General features: G+C 41.7%; 2 protein-coding genes and 1 non-coding gene across 13 annotated transcripts in view; 2 read left to right on the forward strand and 1 right to left on the reverse strand.

The window, feature by feature from the left end:
- Positions 1-7,028: 7,028 nt before the first annotated feature.
- On the reverse strand, positions 7,029-12,946 carry LOC144581656 (uncharacterized). Its single transcript, XM_078365989.1, has 4 exons — positions 12,752-12,946; positions 11,967-12,717; positions 7,854-7,919; positions 7,029-7,090 (listed from the first exon to the last, which is right to left on the reverse strand). Exons 1-2 carry the CDS (start codon positions 12,944-12,946, stop codon positions 11,977-11,979), a joined length of 936 nt encoding a protein of 311 aa, XP_078222115.1. The 3' UTR covers positions 7,029-7,090; positions 7,854-7,919; positions 11,967-11,976.
- LOC118151772 (U6 spliceosomal RNA) lies at positions 8,410-8,516 on the forward strand. The gene has a single exon (XR_004740183.1). It is a non-coding gene; the product is annotated as a U6 spliceosomal RNA (small nuclear RNA).
- The window catches only part of ELOVL7 (ELOVL fatty acid elongase 7), an 87,015-nt gene continuing 85,574 nt past the window's right edge, over positions 12,359-13,799 (forward strand). For all 11 annotated transcript variants that reach the window (XM_054252238.2, XM_054252239.2, XM_078365470.1 and 8 more), the window contains exon 1: positions 12,359-12,469. The gene's annotated coding sequence lies outside the window, so the exon portion shown is untranslated. The remainder of the gene's footprint in view (positions 12,470-13,799) is intronic.

A 13,799-nucleotide genomic window follows, 5' to 3' on the forward strand; every position in this document is an offset into this window, starting at 1 on the left:
AGGTTGTAGTGAGCCGAGATCATGCCATTGCACTCCTGCCTAGGTGACAAGAGTGCAACTGTCTCAAAAAAAAAAAAAAAGTTATTCAAATACTTAAAACCTTTCTGATACTACAAATGACTATAGCTACCTGGGTGATATTTATATCTTTTATATCTCTACTTTTATTAGCTTTAAAAAAAAAAGCTACAAATAATTTAACCTTTTCATGAAACTCTGTATAAGTCCCTTCACCCCAGCTTCATCATACTAAGAAATGTTATAGCTGATTAAACTTCTATTTGCAAATATTAGTTTCTGTTCAGGACACCATTTTTGCTGCAATCAACAATTTTATAAACCCATCATTGGCACAAGTGTTTCATGCCACAAAAATGTTTTCATTAAATATATTTTGCACCATTACCACATATTGTATTTGTATAAAAAGAATATGCTATAATTCTAGTCTCTGCTTTCAGTTCATTTAGTTTTTAATTAACTTTGTCATTACATGTTTTTACTAATCTGATCATACTTCTTACTGTCTTTTGTTTCAAAATAGCTTCCTAAATTATGTACAATTGGTGCATAATAGTTGGTGCGCAGTATTAGTCATGCAGGAACAATCTCTACTTCCACAAGGACATGTGCTCTTCATCTTTTGAAACACATGGCTGTGCCAGTCTCTCACTGTCCCATTTATAATAAAGAGAAAAACCGTATTGTGATCTGATGGTAAATGGCAGCTCCGCATCAGTGTTAGGAAGACATTAGGTAGTAATGGGAATTAGGACAAACTTAAGAACACCTGCCTAGTGGTCATGGCTTTCATGAATTAGAAGTAGGTTTATCTGGAAACCCAAAATAACATAGCTACAATAAAATATAAATTAAGTTTCTTTTGATAAAAGCCAGGAAGATTGTCCTCAGTTGGTATGCTGGTTCCAAGATCATCAGGAACCTAGGCTCTATCAGATCACTCCTGCACCCTTTCTCAACAGCTTCCTCCTTGTGGTACAAGGTGATTGCTCTAACCATTATATCCACATTCTAACCCAACAAGAAAGGGAAGAAGGAAGAAGGCATACTCCCTTTCTTTGGGAACGCTTCCCAGAGGTTTCACACACCATTTTCACTGACATCCTATTGGCCTGAACTCCTGGTCACACCTAACTGAAAAGGAAGCTATCTTTATTTCAGGTGCCCATGTCCTAAGCCAGAAACTGAGAGTTCCATTACTGTTCCCAAAAAAGAAAACAGAGACTTGGGAGCAATCAACAGTTTATGCTATCTGACTACTCAGCTCTAGCTAACTTACACCATGTGGGAGTGGGCCTGTTGAGGCTACAAATGCTCATTATTCAAAGAGAAATGAAAAATTAATATTTTTATATGAAACCATGAAATATTTAGACGTTAACAAGAAATTCAAAAAATTGTTATAGCCTAGACAATTCATAAATCCAATAAATCCTAGGGTTGGAAAGACCCTTAGTTACTAAGGAAACACTTTTACCAGCTCAAATTCATCTATTGAATCATTCATTCACAAGTTGAGCACCAATGAAATGCCAGTGAATAAAACAGACCAAATCCTTGCCTGTGCTCAAACATTTCCCTTGAGAGTAGATGTTTATTAGCATTAATTTAAAGTTGTGACTGCAGATATGGGCATAGAGTAAGAAAGATGCAGTCTTTAAAACCTGTGCTTATATAGCCTTATTATACTGAAGTGGAGGAAAAAGACAATGTAAATGTGTAAAATAAGGTATATTACTGAAACTACAAAGGAGGAAAAAAAGGCAGAGAAAAGGAATGGGAAGTGGGAGAAGGGAATAGCATTAAAATTTTAGATAGAGTATCCAAGAAAAGCTTCACTGGTGAATTTTGAGTAATGACCTCAAGGAAGTGAGGGACCTACCCAGCAGATATCTGAGGAAAGAGCATTGCAGACAAAGGGAGTAAAGGCCCTGAGATAAGACCACAATGGCATGTCCAAGGATCAATAAGAAAGCCAAATGGAGAAGGATAATTAGGGGGATAGTGGTAACAGATTACCTCAGGTCAAGAAGGGCCTTGTAGGTAACTACAGGGCTGACAGGAATCCATTGGAAGGTTTTGAGCAGAGGAGAGACATAATCTGACTTTGGTGTTAACAGGGGAACTCTGGTCTCAGACTGGGGATTGGCTGAAGGCAAGTGCTATGTCTGATTGTTTCTGTCTCCCCTAAATCCATAAGTTGAAACCTAATCAGCAATGTATTAGGAGGTAGGGACTTTAGGAGGTGATTAGGTCATGAGGACAGAGCGCTGCCTTTTCCCCTTCCACCACATGAAGACACAGCACAAAGGCACCACTATGAACCAAACAGTTAACTAGTCCTGACCAGGCACCAAATATGCTAGTGCCTTGATCTTGGACTTCTCAGACTCCAGAATTGTAAGAAATAAATTTCTGTTGTTTAGAAGCCACCCAGCTTAGTATACTTTGTTATAGCAGCCCAAAGAGACTAAGGAACAATAAGCAGAATCAAAGAAATCGGTTAAGAGGCTATTGAAATATTCCAAGCAAGAGATGATGGTGGCAGTACCAAGATGGTGACAGTGGAGATGATGGGAAGTGGTTTTAGATGTATTTTGAAGAGTTGGCAGAGAAGAAGAGAAGAGTCAAAGATGGCTCCAAGGATTCTGGCCTGAGCAACCACAAGAATAGAGTTGCCATTGAATGAGGTAGAGAAGACTGCAAGAAGGGGAAATACCAGTAGCTCTGTTTTGGACATTTAAGCTTGAGATACAAATTAGTAATCAAAAGGTGGGGCCCAGTGAGTACTCAGATATACAAATCTGGAGTTCAAGAAAGAGATACGAGCTGGAAAACACATTTGGGAATTATGACTATAGAGATGGCATTTAAGCCTTTACATGATCTGAGTAAAGATAGATGAGAAAAGACAGCTAAGAACTGAACCTTGGAGCACTCCAAAATTTTGAGTGGATATGGAAGATGAGGGAAAAACTGGTGAAGAGCCTGAAAAAGAATTTGCAGAAAAAGGAGAGGAGCCAGGTAAATATGGTATCTCTAATGTCAAGTGAATGCAGCATTTCAAGAAAACCGTAATCAACTGTATCAACTGATATGGTAGGTCAGCTAAGATGAGGACTAAGAAGTGACTGCTGGCTTATACTTGCAACAACACCATCAGCCCCTAGTCCTGGAAGAGGAGCAAATTTCTCCAGAAAGTTTTTCACTGCCAGAACCAGTTTAAATTAGGAGTTTCTCTTTAGTGTTCCTTTGGCATACTTTGCTTATCTATACAATAGTACTTAATTTAAAAAAAGTTATTATTGTTTGCCAAGGACTACTCTAGATGAGCAATTTTTAAAAAAGGTGGGGGTCAAAAATTCTTATGAAGCTTTCATTTTAATTGGGGTGTGGAGAAGGGTAGACAATAAACAACATTCAGAGAAAATGTGTATAGTATGTTAGGTGATGAGTACCATGCAGAAAAATAATGTAGAAGAGAGGGAGAGGGAATGTGAGGAGTTTTGGTTTTAAGTAGCATGCTCAGGAAATACCTCTCTGAGCATACGCCAGTAGGATTTAAGAGAGCAAGCCAGGTGGGTGTCTGGGAGAATAGCATTCCAGGCAGAGGGAACAAGGCAAAAGCTCTGAGGCAAAAGCATGCCTGCTGGGTCCAAGATAAAGCAAGGAATTCTGTGCAGCTGTATCAAACCGAGCAGAAAGAGTATAAAAGATAAAGATAAGAGATAATAAGGAGAGGTGGCAGATCACAAAGGCTCTTGTAGGTGATTGACAAGACTTTGGCTTATTCTCTCAAACAAATGGAAAGTGTGGAGGATTTAGCAGAATGTCCTGAGGTCAGTCTGGACACTGTTTTGATAATGAACTCTAAGGGCAGAGGTCAACAAAGAAGCAGGGAGCAAGAGGCTATTGTAATAATCAAGGTAAAGTTAAAAAAACTACTCCATTAAGGAAGAATGCCAAGAGGTTGTCCGGCCTTACCTAGCAAAACATCAAAGAGAGGCCAGAGGAAGAGCTAACCATTTCCTGCTTTCTGCAGGGTAAGACTGTAAATCCTTCTCTAAGTACTATCTTCTCTGAATATTTTATCAGTTGAGGCGGGCTAACTGTTGTAACAGATTAACTACAAAGTTTCAGAGGCTTCATGCAACATAAATTTGTTTATAATTCCTATAAGATCCTTCCCCTACACAGGGTAATTTGAGAACTCGGAATCCTTTCCATCTTCACCACATTCCACCACATTCTTTATATAAGGCTTTCTTCAGAGAAACAGCATACAGGATTTCACTCGTTAAGTGTGAATGAGCCAGGCCTGGAAAGGACAAGCAGCACTTGCTCAAATTCCATTGGCCAGAATTCACTCTCACAGCCACTCCTAAACTGTAAGGAAGACTGGGAGATATAATCCAGTCATGTACCCAGGAGAAAGAGGAAACAGATCTAGGGAATAGCTAGCAATCATCTGCTATTCACTGAGTGGCCATACTTTTCATTTCTACTCAGGAGACGGAGGTTGCAATGAGCTGAAATCATGCCACTGCACTCTAGCCTAGGTGTCAGAGCAAGACCATATCTTAGAAAAAAAAAAAGCTGGTGCAGTGGCTCATTCCTGGAGTCTCAGCTACTTGCCTGAGGATCACCTGAGTCCAGGAGTTTGAGGCTGCTGTGAGTTATGACTGCAACACTGCATTCTAGCCTGGGTGACAGAACAAGACCCTGTCTCTTAATTAAAAAAAAAAAAAAAAAAAAAAAAGCTGACCATTTCTATGCCCATCACTGTTTTCACTTACAATAACTCTTTTCTTAAGCTTTCTGAACAAGTCTAACTTTCATCATCCTAATCTAGAAAAAAAAACAGCTGAAACAAATGAGCTGTAACTAAATGACTAACAAACTTTGCTTTGGGGGATATGCCACAGCTTCTTCACCCTCATTTCCTAGAATGCTTTATCTGCGCAATTGCTTAAAAATAGATGGAAAACTCATTTTAAATGCATTAAATGAATATATAAAACCAAGAACAAGAGAGATAAAAGATATCATTTTTAAAAATCACATCCATTTGCAGAGTCAGCTCTTGATCTATCTGTGCCAAAAGAAATACTAGTAATATAATGCAATTTACAATTTCTTTTCTTCACTTAAGAAATCAGTCATGGCCTGGTTGCAGTGGCTCACGCCTATAATCCCCTCACTTTGGGAGGCTGAGGCAGGCAGATTACAAGGTCAGGAGTTCAAGACCAGCCTGACCAACCTGGTAAAACCCCATCTCTACTAAAAATACAAAAGAAAATAGCCAGGCATAGTGGCATGCACCTGTAATCCCAGCTACTAAGGAGGCTGAGGCAGGAGAATCGCTTGAATCCAGGAGGTGGAGGTTGCAGTGAGCTGAGACTATGCATCGCACTCCAGACTGGCCAACATGGCAAAACCCCATCTCTACTAAAAATACAAAAATTAGCTGAGTATGGTGGTGCATGCCTGTAATCCCAGCTACTTGGAGGTTTAGGTGGGAGAGTTGTTTGAACCTGGGAGGTGGAGGTTACAGTGAGCAGAGATCACACTGTGCCACTGCACTCCAGCCTGGGTGACAGAACAAGACTCCATCTAAATATATATAAATATATACAATCCCCAATGCCTCATTTTGCTTACCACAATTTTATTAGGTAGGGTAGCAGTGCTATGATCTGAATGATTCTGTCCTCCTAAATTCATATGTTCAAACCTAATCACTAATGTGATGATATTAGGAGGGAGGGCCTTTCAGAGATAATTAGATCATGAGGTTAGGAGCCTTCAAGAATGGTATTAGTGCCTTTATAAAAGAGACCCCAGAGTGCCCCTTTCATAAAGAGAAAGAGCCATCAGGGCTGGGGCTTATTCCTATAATCCCAGCACTTTGAGAGGCCAGGGTAGAAGGATGGCTTGAAGCCAGGAGTTGGAGACCAGCCTGGACTAAATGGTGAAACCCCACCTCTATAAAAAATTCAAAAATTAGCTGGGTGTGGTGGTGTATGCCTGTGGTCCCAACTGCTTAGGAAGTTGAGTTGGGAGGATTGCTTAAGCCCAGGAAGTTGAGGCTGTAGTGGGCTGTAACTGTGCCACTGCACTCCAGCCTGGGTGACAGAGAGACCTGGACAAGAAAGAAAGAAAAGGAGGGAGCGCAAGAAGGAGAAAAACAAAAGAAAGAAAGAGCCATCGATAAATCAAGAAGGACTGCATCAAATACTGAATGTGCTAGCTGCTTGATCTTGGGCTTTCCAGCCTCCAGAACTGTGAGAAATATATTTCTGCTGTTTATAAACTGTGTAGTTTATGATATTTTGTGGAAGCAGCTTGATTATTCTAAGACAAGAAGTATTTTGGAAATATTCAAAACCTATAAAAAATTTAAGAGCTGGGCATAATGGCATATGCCTTGAACCCCATATACTCAGGAGGTTGAGACAGGAAGATTGCTTGAGCCCGGGAATTTGAGGTTGTGGTACACGATGATTGCACACGATGATGGTACACAATGAATAGCTGATACACTCCAGCCTGGGCAACATAGTGAGACTCCATCTAAAACAAATATTTTTTTAACAGAGTATCATACAATATACAAAATCTAATATGTAAATCCTAATGTTTTTATAAAATCCTATAAAATGTGATAGCCTATTAATAAAAATGTTCTTTGTTTTTTTCTTACCCCAAATTGATAAGCCTTTCAATCACTACACTAAAAAATGTAATGATTATCCAAGAAAGTAATCATCCAGGATTGGTAATAAATTATACAGGTTATATCTCCAAAAGCAGGTATATCTAGGGAATAAAAATAAAATATACAATGTGAAAAGACACAGATAAAACTCATTAAAATTCTTTCATTGATTATTGTATTGCCATCCAAAGTACAGCTGGCCCTCTGTTGGAGGGGCCTTGAAATTTGTGTTTTTTTAGCATTTAGCCTCAGTGATTATAAAAATTAAGCGAATTTGGGAAACACTAACCTAGCATAAATGAAACTCCTCCAGGAAGACAGAGCCTCCATTTGCAGAATTGTTATGTAAACCTATGAGTACATTAGACATCAGTTAACTATCATTGTGTAAAAGTTAGCACAAATAGTTATGAATAACATGCACTGCAAATAACATATAGTGTCTAGTAACAAATTCCCAAAACTCATGAGAGTTACCTGGAGTTTTAAATTGTAATTTTTTTAATGTTTTCTTGTTTCCATTAAATCACTAAAATACAGTTTATCCTTATGATGTATTATTTACCCATATAATAAAACATAAACTATGATAATAGTTTTACCTATTTGAAAAGCAGTTTATTATCATGAAATGTAGGACATGAGAATTTTAACCAGATACTATGTTAGATTTGGCCTTCACAAAACTGTGATACCAAAATAAACTGATTGAATAAACATTCAGATAATATAGTTGGCACAGAAAGCATTTTTATGATATCTGAAGTCAGAGCAAACTTAATTTCATGATCATAATAAGTGGCAATTCTTCACAGTCAAAAATTCTTCACAGTCAAAAAAGTATTTTCAAATAATTGTGATTTATAGGAAAATAATTATATTGATTGTCATAATAAGGGATGTTCTCACTCTGTATCTCACATTGCCTTGGAGATATAAATTTTACATATATCTTAGATATGTGAACAGGATTACCAGAAAGAAAATGATTTTTCTGAAACTCACAGTTTGCATTTCAATCCATAAAAAAAAAGGATGAAGACTTTAAGTCTGGCAGGCTACAGATACCTTGAGGTAAAGAAACAAGATGAGGGAATGGTTGATAGTCACTTACTCAATTAACCTTTCATATTGCAATTATGTTCCCCCTCTGATGACATCAGAAATATCATTATGAAATCTATATAAAATAAAAACATAGGAAAACATTTTAAAGCATTTAAATATGAAACTCACAAAAGTACATTCCACAACTTTTCTAAATTTCTTTTTGCCATCTACATATTTACTTAGCACCCACTGTTTGTAGGCTAATATCCTAGGCACCACACATATAAAGACAGATTAGACAAAATATCTTCCCTTTAGGGTTTCTGGTTCAGCTGGGAAGGCAATGATAAATTTCAGAAGAGATAGGTCACATGTAAGGTATCTCAGCAACTCTAACAGAATCATATACAGTGTGTGTTAAGATGCACATTCCTTGGCTCACTCTCCAGATTTACTAAATCAGCATCTCAAAATAATTTTCAGGAACTTGCATAACATTCCAAGGACTATGACTCTCAGTAAAGTTTAAGAATCACTGGTAAAAGTTAAACCCATATGATACTGACATAGAGTAAAAAGTTGACAGGGTTCAATTTTCTCGTAAAGAATGAAATACAGTGGTGCTCGCTTCAGCAGCACATATACTCAAATTGGAATGATACAGAGAAGATTAGCATGGCCCCTGCACAAGGATGACATGCAAATTCGTGAAGCATTCCATATTTTTAGACTGGACAGGGAAAATGTGGCACATATACACCATGGCATACTATGCAGCCATAAAAAAACAATGAGTTCATGTCCTTTGTAGGGACATGGATGAACTGGAAACCATCATTCTCAGCAAACTGACACAAGAATAGAAAATCAAGCACCACATATTCTCACTTATAGGCGAGTGTTGAAAAATGAGAATACATGGACACAGGGAGGGGAGCATCACACACTAGGGTCTGTCAGGGGGAACTAGGTGAGGGACAGCAGGGAGTGGGGAGTTGGGGAGGGATAACATGGGGAGAAATGCCAGATACAGGTGATGGGGAGGAAGGCAGCAAACCACACTGCCATGTATGTACCTATGCAACAATCTTACATGTTCTTCACATGTACCCCAAAACCTAAAATGCAATAATATATATATATAAAAGAATGAAATACAGTGAAAAAAATAAAATTGTAATTATTCACAATTCACAATAATATTGCCTCAATAAAATACCAAAGGCACTCTACAAATTACTAAGAGTTTAATAAAGACAAAGGATTTACAATGATTGGATAAAAATTAACATTCTTACATTTACAATTAGAAAATGTAATTTAAAAATACATATATCAGGCTAGGCACAGTGGCTCATACCTGTAATTCCAGCAATTTGGGAGGCTGAAGAAGGAGGTTCTCTTGAAACCAGGGGTTTGAAACCAGTCTGAGCAACATTTTATAGAGATCCTGTCTCTATAAAAAGTTATAAAATTAGCCCCCTGTAGTGGTGCATGCCTGTAGTCCTAGCTACTCTGATGCTGAGGCTGGAAGACTGCTTGAGCTCAGAAGTCAAAGGCTGCAGTGAGCTATGATTGGGTCACTGCACTCCAGCCTGGGCAACAGAGTGAGACCCTGTCTATATTAAAAAACAAAAAAACAACCATTGATAATATTGGCAATAATTATAAGGTTCCTAACAATAAGCATAATAAAACATGTGAAAGGCCAAGAGAGAGAAAATGAAAACTTCATTAAAAGAGAAGATTTACACAAATGGAGATATATGTTCATGGATGGGTTACCTCAATATCGTAAAGATGACAGATTATTCCTAAATAACTTTAAGACAAAATAAAAATCCTGCCATAGCTTTCATTGGAAAAAAGAAAACAAGAAAGACAGCTGCTTTTCAAATATATACAAAATAGTAAAAGAAAAAGAAATTATAAAGCAGGACACATAGACAGTGGAATGGAATCAAGAGCCTAAACACAGAACCCATGTGTATGGGATTTTAGCAAATGGGGGAAGGAGGGATAACCTCTTCTCTAGTCTCACTCTTGGTGCTCTTAGCCATTCTCATGCCTTTCAGTGTCATCTGGAAAGTGACTACATCCAGATTTATATTACTAGCCCACACCTCTCTTTCTTGACCTCCAGACTGGTGTAATCAACTACCTACTTGACATTCATTCCCATTTACCTATCCCATGGATAGGTAACAGGCATCTCAAATTAAAGCAATGCCAAACAACTCCTGACCTGCCCTTATCTCTACTTTGTTCTTTCACAGTTTTTCTTTTTTCTTTCAGTAAATGACAATTCTTTTCTTCCAGTTACCCAAGGCAAACACTGTGGAATCATCCTTGACTTCCTTTTTTTCTCTCTCACAACCCATATCAAATTATCAGGAAATCCTGTTGATACTACCTTCAGAATGTATTTTTAAAATCTTACCATTTTTCACTAGCATCAACTTGGTCAAAGCCACCTTTATTATCTCATCTGGATTTCCCAAGAGCCTCCTGATTATCTATTGTCTTACTTCTGCCCTTTCTCTCTTCCTCCATACCCCATGCCCTGTTCTCAAAAAAAGTTGCCAAAATTACTCTTTTTCAAATGTCAAAGGATGTCACTTTTCTACTCAAACTGCTTCCTTAACTCTGTGACCTCATTTCTTACTGTCCTTATGTCCCTGCTCACTGTAATTCAGCTGACCTCTCCTCTTTGCTGGTCTATGAATGGAACATCCCAGGCCATGCCTGCAGGGCTTTTAGCCTTGCCATTCCCATTGAGTGGAATGCTGTTACTGGATAGGCATGCAGGTGTATCACCTTACCTGTTCAAAATCTTGGCTGAAATTCCTGCTCCACTGAGGCCTTCCCTAACCACTTTAACCTTTAATATAACTCCCCACCTCCAGAAGTCCCTATTCCCTTCCCTTCTTTATTTTTCTTCATAGCACTTATCAAACCCTGAACACTACATTTTTTACTTCTTTATTCATTTATTGTCTGTCATCTCCAACTAGAATCAATGTACAGTCCCTGAGAATGGGGAATTTGTTATCTACTGAAACATCAGAGCCTGGAACATAGCGGCACTCCAGTATTTGTTAAATAAATGAATCCATTTGAACTTCTGCATTTTGAAATTTCCTAAGTATATATAAATGGTAAATAGTGACAGACTCAAAGTCAAGTATCATTAAGCAATTGTCTCCTATTCCCAAAAGACTTCCTAAATCTACTAAATGATCTCTTTTTAACATAAAAGCAAAGTTATCTAAAAGGAAGGAGAAAAGTTTTTTTGACTTCGAGATTCTTTGCAATTGAAGCTTTTTTTTTTTTTTTTTTTTTTTTTTGCTTTCCTTTCAATGGACACTTTCAAAGTTTTACATAAAACATGAAAACCTCCTGTTCAATTTAGTAGGATTAAGCTGTTGAAGGCAATCCCTACATGTGAAGAAAACATGCTTCTGGCCCCTGATTTTTTTCTCCCTACCCATCCTCTCTGGTTGTCCTGATGTTCCCCGCCCCCTTTTGTGTTTCTTGATTGCATGCTGAGAACTCACAACACAAAGCCCACATTTGTGAGGTGCTTGGGTCATGACTGCAACTAAAAATGGTCATTTATTTATTTATTTATTTTTAGGTTTCTGGACAGCACAATGCCAGCCTTTGGTTTCGCCTCAGAAGCAGGGAACTTCTCTGGGCTATTTTGCCTTCCAGCTCTTGAAGCCATGACTCCAAATCATTCCAGCGATTAGAAGGATCATTACCAGACACAAGGCCAGGGGCGTTTAAAAAATAAATAATTAAACCAAGCGCAGGAGCACACGCCGAACGCTCATCCCCACCCCATTCCAGTCCGACGGTAGATAACGAGAAATGAATTTGCCAGACTTTGTTCCTGCAGCAGTTGCTGTTACCAGAAACAAAGTTAGATTATATACAATCTACTCTTCTTTGCTCTAAAAGTCCTCTCCCCATGCCCCCCACCCAGACTGCAGCAATTCTCTAGTTTCTTATTCGTTATAAGGAGGGGATGGAGCAGACCCAAGTCGGCCTTCATCTCCCAGGGCCTTCTCCTCTGGGTCTGGCCTCCATTTTAGATGTGAATTAACGCTCCCAAGACCCTTTCAGGAGCAGGGAGTCCCCTTTTACTCCGCCCCAGCCTCAGCCTCAGTCTCACCTAGGTTTTCCTAATTTCGGATTTTTCTACAACTCATTCCCAAATGACACACGCATGACGACAATTTCCACTCTGCCATGTCGGCCTGGAGATGTCCTCCAAGTGATGGCATCCGCTCTCGGAAAGAAGAGTAAAATGTGCCACGACCAGCCCCGCTAGCCTGGAGCGGCCGGTGGGCGCCAGTCCGGAGCGTCAGGGCGCGCGGCTGAGGCTGGGCGAGCGTGGCCCCCGCCCTCCCTCCCGGCCGCTCCCCCGCGCGCCGCCCCGGCTCCTCCCTCCGGCCCTCGGCGGGCACCTGGCTGCGGCGGGCAGGGGGCGGTGCTGCGCGCGTCCAGCGGCTGGGTGGGAGAGCGGGCAGGTGACACCCGGCGGCCTCCTCCCCTTTCCAGCCCAGTCGGCGGCCGGGACAGCAGGGACCGCTGTGAGGAGCTTCGCGCTCGCGCCGCCCGCCGCCGCCCTTCACTCCCGCGCGCTCCCGGCGCTTCGGCTCCGCTCCCTGTGCGGTGAGTGCGGGGCTCCGGGCCGGCGGGCAGGGGCCAAACTTTCCCGGGGCGCGGAGGAGAAGAGACGGGGGCGAGAGGCAGAGCCAAGGGAACGGCGTCGGGAGCGGCCGGGTGACGGAACTTGGGCGCGGCGCGAGAATTGGCATCCGGGTGCGGGGGCCCAGGGAGCCGGACCAGGCCCTCCGTGGGCTCAGGAGGCGCTTGGGAAGTTGTGTCCCCTCCGCCTGCGCGTGGGGAGGGCCGAGGCCCTTTTCCGCCGGAGCGCGGGGACGCGGTGCTCACCTGCGCCCTCTCCGGGAGCCCCCTCAAGCCAGCATCTCGAAGGGAAGATCGGGCCGGCGGGCGCGCCGCGGAGCGGAGCCTGGACTGGGGTCCCGCGCGGCGCCGGCCCTGCGAAGCGAAGCGGGAGGGGCAGAGGTGCTCGCCGGCGGGACTAGGAGGGAGAAGGACCTGCTCGACCTTGGACGCGGAGGTCATTTTCCCAGCTCCGGGGTCTGGCCTCGCTACCACCCCCCAAATTCTCGAACCTCTTTCTGTTTCCTTCCTTCCCTTTTGAGCGCTTTTTTGGCTCCCGCGGCCGGATGAATTCGGGGCGCTGCCCTGGGAGCGGGGCGCTGCCCCTCCGGCTCCGGAGCCGCATCCTGTCCCGCTGGCTGCTGCTGGCCGGGAGGAGACTGATGAGTACAGAGCCGCTGAACAGGTCGTGCCGGAGATGGAAACAGGAAAGCCTGTTGTTCTGTCATCCAGGGTATCGTTCGTTGGGAAATGGGCTTTCTCAAGTCAGCGCTGTTTCAAACTTCGCCCCAGACGGACCTAGCGCTCTTTGGAGCTCCCTGGGAAACTCGGGATGGGAAGGATCGGTTCTTTACACCTGTCCTGCTCCCTGTGTTGGGAACAGCGCGAATGAGTCCCTCGCTGACTAAAGAATAGTTTAGAGACCCGAGTTCCTCGCCTCTTGCTTCGATCTCCCCTCGGAAATCACGTTTACTTAGCCCTGTGCTCTCGGATTACTCCTTATTCACTCACTTTTATTGCTTACCTGCTCCCAAACAGTCACGGATACCTCCGCCTTCTCACGCACCTGCTTATTCATTCCCTTTCTTTGTAGTTTCCGTTCGTACTGCTGATCAGAAATTGGTCTCCCCAGGGTCACCGAGAACTAAATAAAATCCATCCCTCACCCAGTTGCAGACATTTATCAGTGCCAGGCACTGATCTCAGTTCTTGTGTTAAAGCTTTTAATCTTCACAGCGATCATGTGAAGTAGATATTAATATTATTCTCATTTTAATGATGAGGAAACTGAGGCACGGAGAGGTTAAGTAACATG

Source organism: Callithrix jacchus, chromosome 2, assembly GCF_049354715.1.
Source record: "Callithrix jacchus isolate 240 chromosome 2, calJac240_pri, whole genome shotgun sequence".
Lineage (NCBI taxonomy): Eukaryota > Metazoa > Chordata > Mammalia > Primates > Cebidae > Callithrix > Callithrix jacchus.

Bases quoted from the DNA above. Each gene is read 5' to 3' on its own strand.
- LOC144581656 (XM_078365989.1), bottom strand. From the start codon at position 12,946: ATGACCTCCGCGTCCAAGGTCGAGCAGGTCCTTCTCCCTCCTAGTCCC. The intron at 12,718-12,751 runs GTGAGCACCGCG...CCGGCGGAAAAG, and splicing joins GGCTCCCGGAGAGGGCGCAG to GGCCTCGGCCCTCCCCACGC.